Source organism: Nannospalax galili, unplaced genomic scaffold (assembly GCF_000622305.1).
Source record: "Nannospalax galili isolate Female #2095 unplaced genomic scaffold, S.galili_v1.0 scaffold862, whole genome shotgun sequence".
Taxonomy (NCBI): Eukaryota; Metazoa; Chordata; class Mammalia; order Rodentia; family Spalacidae; genus Nannospalax; species Nannospalax galili.
Window position 1 is genome coordinate 23759 of NW_008347126.1, and position 8419 is coordinate 32177.

At 40.7% G+C, this 8419-nt stretch overlaps 1 protein-coding gene across 2 annotated transcripts in view; it reads left to right on the forward strand.

Moving 5' to 3' along the window:
• Positions 1-8419, forward strand: part of Clcn4 (chloride voltage-gated channel 4) — a 55266-nt gene that overhangs the window by 7555 nt on the left and 39292 nt on the right. For both annotated transcript variants that reach the window (XM_008843539.2, XM_008843540.2), the window contains exon 5: positions 2740-2862. In XM_008843539.2, the coding sequence (XP_008841761.1) occupies positions 2740-2862 (123 nt within the window). The remainder of the gene's footprint in view (positions 1-2739; positions 2863-8419) is intronic.

Genomic DNA, 8419 nt, shown 5'->3' on the forward strand with positions numbered 1-8419 from the left:
AAATGAAAAAAAATCCCAAGCAATCATTACTCTTCTTTTTGTCTCTATAGATTTTCCTTTCTGAAAACTTTATATGAATAAGTACCAAATCATATGTGAACTTTGTGTCACTAAGCATGGTGTTCCCCAAGTTTCTTGTAGTGTGGATCAGTTTTTTCCTTTTCATGATAGCATTTCATTTTAGTGATAGACTGCCTTTTATTTATTGGTACATCATTTTTACTTCTTTTTGGCAGTATGAACACTGTCACCGTGAATATCTATGTTCAAGTTTTTTTTAAGCATTTGAAAATATTTTATTATTTTTATTTTATGTGTCTGAGTACATTGCCTGCATTTGTGTAAGTGTACCATGTCATGCATTGCTCAGAGAGGTAAGAAGAGGGCATCAAATTCCTTGGAATTGGAGTTATGGATGTTAGCTGCCATGTGGGTGCTGAGAGCTGAACCCAAGTCCTCTGCAAGAGCAGCCACTGCTCTTAACCACTGAGCCATCTCTCCAGCCACAGTATAGGAAACTTTTTAGGCATATGTTTCATTTACCTTACAGTGGAACTTCTTACCAGTGGAACTTCTTGTTGAGAGTGGAACTCTAGGTTTAACCTGAGGAACTTGTAGAATGTATTCCAAAGTGGTTTCACCATTTTTCATTCCTCTGAACAATATGTGAGGGTCCTGAATTGTCTGCCTTATTGCCAACACTTGTTACTATCTGTTTTTATTCTAGCTTTCCTAATGAGTGTGTGGTTTTCATTACTATATTCCATGGCCTTTTTCTTACCCAGTTTCAAAGGATGTTTCTAGGCTTTTGCTTGCCTTCACAGCATTTAGAAATGAATCAGTTTATTATGGATATCTTAGCTCAGGAAAGGGTTAACTTCTAACTAAATTCGTTGCTTACCACAATGATTAATGGGTCACTGATGGATCAGAAAGTCAGTTGAGGGGAGCTAGCTGACCAAATATCATATTAGGGGTAATGGGAAGACTGTTCAAACTATAGCTATGCTTGGAAGATACTTGTCATTTATTTTCCTTCCTTCCTTCCTTCCTTCCTTCCCTCCTTCCCTCCTTCCCTCCTTCCCTCCTTGCTTGCTTGCTTACTTACTTGCTGACTTGAGACAGGGTCTCACTATGTAGCCCTAGCTGGCCTGGAACTTTTTTTGTCCTTTCTTTCCCTGCCTATTTTTAAGCTTATTTTTATTTTATGTGTATGAGTGTTTTGCCTGCTTGTATGTAAGTGTATTACATACATGCAATGCCTGTAGAGGCCAGAAGAGGGTCTTGGATCCTCTGGAACTGGAGTTACAGTTGTTAGCTGCCCTGTGGGTGCTAGATGGAACCTGAGTCTTCTGAAAAAGTAGCCAATGCTCTTAACCTCTGAGCCATCTCTCCAGTTCTCCCCTATTTGTTTTTGACAGACTTCCTATAGCTGAAGACATGTGGAATGTACCTTGCCATTTTGCTAAACCTGTCTCTTAGTGGACTTAAAGATTTATTCTTTTACATCTCTGAAGTAGACAGGGATCTTGAAATCTCACACGTTCTCACTGCTCTCCATTATTTCAAAAAATAAATTCTCTACTTGGTTTGATGGGAGTGTGCAGGTGGGATTGGCTAAATGCCATCTTTTATTTCTTCTCTTCCTGCTGTACATTTCAGGGGGAAATATGGCTGCCTATCTTTTCAACTAGTTTTAAGATTTATACTTTGTTTCAAATTATTACTATCTGAAATTCTTTTTTAGCCTCCAGAACATATATATTTAAGTGGGGGAAAGGTATTCCTCAGTCTTATTTCTCACCACATAGGGTGTGAATATATGTGCTTGTGGTGCAGTCTCCCAGAACGTGCTTTTGCATTTAATAGGCGTACATATGGCCATGGCCATGACCTGGCAGGTAGGTGATCTCTGTTTCTTTTCTCTTTACTTGAATAATCCAGATGGTAGGAAGACTCTGAAGCCTTGGGAAATAAGGTTGACTTCCTGGTCCTCTACCAGAAAGATCTGTGTGTTTGTATCAGAAAAGAAAATCTCCCATTAGATACTTCGGAGTAAATGGTCCAGTGCATACTTCTGAAGAGGATGCACAAACAGCTACCCTCTATGAGCTTCTTGCAAATGTTAGTGCTTGTTAAAATGCACTGGGCTGTGCCCTTGCCTGAAGTATCTGGTTTAGTAGCTCTAGGGTAGGCCGACAGGTTAGATTTCTACCAAGCTCCCAGGTGATGCTGATGCTATTGGTTCAGGGACCACCCTTTGAGAAGCAATGTTCTCAAATGCAGTACTGACACTTATTCATTGGCATTGCATGCTGTAGTCTTGGTGTGGCCGTAATGACAGGTGAGACCAACCCACCACAGGCAAGACAAAACAAATCTTCCAGAGTCTTGCAGCAGACAGAGTTTCCTGTGCCACACCTTTCATTAACCACACTGCAAGTGGTGATTGCAACCAAGCATCATTCTTTTTCTTTCCATCCCTGCTGAGTCTTCACCCACTGGAAGGTTTGTGTAAATAGCTCCAAGAGAAACACCTGATGCTGTTTGTGTGTAGTGGCTATAGCAATAGTAATAACTGATACAATCCACACTGGTCCTTTTGTTTGCACAGGCCCAAGGTGAACATGTCTGTGCCCATCATAGTTTTACTTTTCTGATGGAGTAGGTGGGGCTGGGTATGCCGTGCAGGCCTGATGTGGCTCATCGCTTCTTCCTTGTTTTGTGTCTGCTGTTTAGGGCGCCAGTGCGTACATTCTGAATTACTTGATGTACATCCTATGGGCATTGCTGTTTGCGTTTCTGGCTGTCTCCTTGGTTCGTGTGTTTGCACCATATGCCTGTGGCTCTGGTATACCTGAGGTAAGTTATGGCTGTTGTAACTGTGTAACAGTTACATATCCCCACAATAAGCCTATGAGGTAGGTACTGTTAGCGTTCGTAGACAGCTTAGGTGACTTGCCCAAGGTCTCTAAGCTAGTAGTTAGCTGTGAGCTGAAACCCAGCATCGTGACTTCATGAATAGTACTGTATTCAAGATTTTCTATTATGTTGCTTCTCAGATAGTTAAATCTCTTTGTTGTAAACCAAGATTAACTCTTAAAGGCTGAAGAGTCTGGGTTCCTGAACCATCCACAGAAATGCACCATTATAGTAACTCATAAATGAATGTATGATGTAATGTGAAAAAAAGACGACAGTGGAGGATTGCTGCTGGGAAAGTTTACTGGTGATCACAAGCTCTTGCCATATTTTGCTCCTCTGGTGACAAGGTAATAGCAGCCTTAAAAAAACATTCTCCTTTTAGTGTGCACACTGGGAATGTGCCTAAGTGACTGTAGCATTCTTGTAAATAATTTTCAGCAATTTTGTGTGAGCAGTGTATGAAAGAAATGACCTCATTGGTCGGTGAGACCAAAGTTTAGGCTTGGGAGAACCTGCTGGGAAGAATGATGATAATTGAGCTGACTCCTGAAAAAGCCCAGATAAAATTTTAACCAGAAATAATGCTGAAAGGTCTTGCATGTTCACTCTAATCAACACAGTTCAGTTCTTTGAGTGGCAATGGAGAGGGGCCCCCTTCTCACCCTCTCACCCTCTGCCTTTGTCTCTGTGTGTATAGGGTTCTCTGTATCTGAGGCTGGTCTTGAACTTGCTGTGTAGCTGGCAATGTCAGCTTGAACTACCACACCTGGTTTATGCCTTACTGGGGCCTTGTGTATTCGAGGAAAGCACTCTACTAACACAGTTACATTCCCCCCCCTTTTTCTTGTGCCTTCCAACACTGATGCTGGTCCAGTCAGTTCATAGAAAGGGGTAGAGTAACTAAAGGTGCAACAGAAAGATACACAGGAAAATGCAATATGGTCTTGTTTCAGGACAGATATTTGAGATACGTCTTAATAAGTCATGCTGAAGTTTTAGTAGTTTAGTTTACTGTTTACTTCGGGAATGCCAAACCAAGCTTCTTCATCATCCCAGTTTCTCAGTACAGTGGATGCACTGAAAAATTGCAGTGCTGTATAATACAACACACTAAAATCCACAGGCTTATGAGGAAAATGGATAAGAAGGGGGTCGCAATAGTCAAACGTTCCCTCAGTGATAACAATGGAAGAGGTAGGAACCCACTGAAAACCCTAGCACGGTGTTTCGCATATGGAAAGGCCTACACATGTGTACATACTACAATAAATAGTTCGCTTCTTGAAGAACCTTGTTTGCTTGTGGAAAGTGTGAGGCAGAGGGCTGCAGCTTGGAAAGACTCATGGAGGGGGCATTCCAAAATCAGCAGGATGTGCTGCAGCAGGTGCAGATAGCTACGGCACCTAGATGCATGTGAGATAGTACATGCTGGAGTCATGTGAATATGTACCTTTTGTGTTTTCCTACACAACTCAGTTCAACTGAGTTCAGTTTTCTGCATTTGCTTCATATTTCTTCTCGGGGGAAATTGCCCATAGGCTGACACAAAATTTGAAAAGTCAGTATAAAAAAAATGTGTATGTAGGCTAGGTGTGCTGGCACATGCCTTTAATCCCAGTACTCGGGAGGCAGAGGCAGGTGGATCTCTGTGAGTTCAAGGCCAGCCTGGTCTACATAGTGAGCTCCAGGACAACTGGGGTTCCAGGGAGACCCTGTCTCAAAAAGACAAAAAGAAAAAAACAAACAAAAAAAATGTGTATGTATAGAAAGAAGCCCCTCTCAGTCAAAACCTAGATCACAGTGGAAATTGACTTAAAATAGGAATTGGAGTCATGCTCATTCACATTAGCAAGGATATTAACTAAGCTGTTTAGAAAATCTATTCTTTTCTGGAGTCACATGGTCTACTCTCATCTGTTGTATGGCTGGTTGGACAAGAAGGCTGAATGCAATGCACATAGGTATATTTTCACATTGTTTTACAATGCTGATGATGAGGCCTAATGCCTTGGTTAGGCCTGGAAAGCATTCTCCTATCTAGCTACAAACTAGCACAAAATATATTTTGAAAACTGCTCATCCTTCTAAGCATTTTCTTCCACATTTTGATTGCGTAAGGTAAGAACTCCTTTGGAAACTGAGACAGATTGTCACTATATAGATTAGCCTGGAATTTACTCTATGACCCAGTTTCACCTTGAACTTGCAATAGTCTTTCTGTATGTGCGTCCACAATCCTGGGATTAAAGATATGCATCATCATGCCCACTGTAAACATTTTTTAAATGCTAATTTGGAGAATAATTTTCTATGTAATAATTGTTCTGTGTAAGTTTGGTAAAGCACATTTGAAAATGAACACTCAGCCTGGGGAGATGGCTTAGTGAGTTGGAGCACCAGCTGTGTAAGCATGAAGACCTGAATTTGAATACTCAGCATTCAGGTAAAAGCTGGGCATGGGTGTGTATCTGTGTAACACCACTGGCATTTCAGGGAAGAGGTGGTCAGATTCTGGGAGCTCACTGGCCAGCTAGCCTAGTGAAAACACTGAGCTTCCGGGTCAGTGAGAGACCCTGTCTCAAGGGAATAAGGTGGAGCGTGACAGAGGAAGACACCCAGTATCCTCCTCTGGCCTCCTTATGTGCATCCATGGGTACACTCACCTGCACACGTGCATGTGCATGCATGGGTGCACTCACCTGCACACATGCATGTGCATGCACACATCATTCATACACACACACACACACACACACACACACAGAGGAGTAGTCATGGTTTTTTGGACTTCAGGATTTGGAGAGAACTGAGTTCCTCTTTCCTTTTCTATTTACTTCATTGGTAATCCCACTACTGCCTGCATAAGAAATCACACCCTCTCAGAACTCATTCTGCATTAGATTCAGTTTCTTAAAAAAATATGGACACTCATACAAATATTTACCAACCTGAAAGAGTTTTGGTTTGAAGGGTAATGCCACCTAGTCACAAATTCTCTGCAATATGTCTCATTATAGCCCTGCTTACTTCTGTCTCTATGAATTCAAATTAAAGTAAGTGATTAGATTTTGGCATCTACTGGGAATGAATTTGTCTTCTTTAGTTCCTAATTTGATCATGACAATTTTATAAAATCATTGTAGAGAATTACAAAATACCTATTACATTGTTCAATTCACCACATGTCATTGCTGGCAAAGGTTCGGGTAATTTAGATGCTTGTGATTTTCTAAGTGGTATTATGCTTTTAAACTGTACCCTGGGGTACAAATTCACATTAACTAACTGACAAAAAATTATAGATAATTTTACTTACGGCAACACAAAAGGGCAGGATTGTGGTAGGCATAATAAAACATCCCTTAAATACAGGGATCTGAGATCCCCAGAGCACAGGCCCAATTAAGGCAACTACCATTAGTTAAAGACCAGTTAAACCACCACTAGTTTGTGTGCCATTAGTTAAGGCTAGTTCAAGAAATGCTGTCTGACTGTGGCTAAGAGACCTCACATGTTCTGTAGAATGAGCATTCAGATGTTTGGGCTCTCTCTCTCTCTCTCTCTCTCTCTCTCTCTCTCTCTCTCCCCACTCTCCTTCCCTCCCCCCACCTTTACCTCACCCTCTTCCTCTCTCTTTCTCTCAAATTAGGAAACAATAAATGGATATCTGAGCAGGCCACTGTGATTCATACATTAATCTCAGCACTTGGTGCAGGCAGAAGATCAGGAGTTCAAGGCCAGCTTGGCCTACATAGCCAGACCCTGACTTGCCCTATTAAAAGGCATCATTTCTCTGTCTGTAATTCCTGAGATGAAAAGAGTCCTATCCACAGATTTAACATTTGAGGATTAGCCCATTTCATAACCCTTCTCAAATCATCCAAGTTGACATGATGTACATTAGAAGGCGTTAGTGAAAAACCAAACAGTGTTTCAGGGGTGTCTCTTAAATATTGAGACATTAAGAATACTTGTGTTACTCTTTCAGGAGCAGAGCATTTTAGAATCATCTGCCTACAAAATTCCCTATGCCTTGGTTGCATCTTTGATCAGTTATGTTAGATCTCCGTGAGGAGAGCTGATCCTTGCTATTTTCTAGTTTGCCTGGTGATTCTGATTAGGTCAAGAAGCATTGTAATAGTTGGAGAAGTTTGATATAATGGCTGCTGGAGAAGTTGTTTTACTTGACAGCAATGCCCACAAGAAGACATTTTGATGTTATGTAAATGACAATGACAAGAAAAACCATTGTCCCATAACACATTACACAACAGGTAAACAAACTGCTCAGGAGTTTGATTGACTGACTCAGTGTCTAATGAATCTGATCAGTGGCTTGAAAGTTTCTAGCTCAACAGTAAACATTAATTCTTTTTAGCCCATTGTAGGAGAGGTTAGAGGTAGGAAAGTGACTGAACCTTTTGGGGGAGTGCATTTCAGTTTGCGAAGTCCATGATTCATACAGGCACCAGGTTGAATTCCAGGCAAAGACTTAAATGCACCTGTAAGAAGAAAGTAGTTGGTGTTTACAATATGGAATAAGTCTGAAAAGGAGCAAGGTAGTCCTCCCCAAATTCAAACTCCTTTTCAGTACAAGATGGTAGGGCTCGCTGAAAGCAAAGTGCAGCAGGGATTCAAACATGTTTACATCTGCTAATGGTGTGCTATTAGAATGTTGAACATCTTGATTTTCTATCATATTAACAGTAGTTTCAAATGTAGAGAAAAGCTGAACGATTTAAATCACAGATTACATAATGTCTGAGTAATGGGACACAATCTCATCATCCTGCCCCATCCTGCCTGGACTGATGTGGACCATCCCTTTATCCAGCATATTCATGTTATTTATGCTACTAGCCTCTTACATAGTAGCCATACTGGTCAGCAAGATCCACTGCCATGGTACTACAGTGCTTGTCCTCAAGTGACCTCTTAATGGTGGCCTCGAAGTGGAAGAGTGGTGATGCTGGCAATGTGTATATGCTAAAGAGAAGCTTTAGAGTCATTCAGTTAAGTGAAAAGGTGAAAGTGCTTGATGTATGAGAAGAACTGGAAATTGATTGTGAGCTGAGATTGTTAAGATGTATGGCCAGAAGGAATGTTCTCTCCATGAAGTTGTGAAGAAAAAAGGCAATTTTTGTAGAGTCATGGGGGAGAGGGAAAGAAAAGGCAGCACATGTTTTCTCTTGTATGTGAAATTTAGATTTAACCGAATATCTCTCTCTATCATCTCTCTCTCTCTGTCTGTCTATCTCTCTATCATCTCTCTATCTGTCTGTCTATCTATCATCTATCTATCTATCTATCTATCATCTATCTCTCTATCATCTCTGTCTATCTATCATCTATCTATCTCTCTATCATTTATCTATCTATCTATCATCTATATCATCTATCATTTTTCTATCATCTATCATCTATCTATCTATCTATCTATCTATCTATCTATCTATCTATCTATCTATATCTATCTATCTATCATCTATCAATC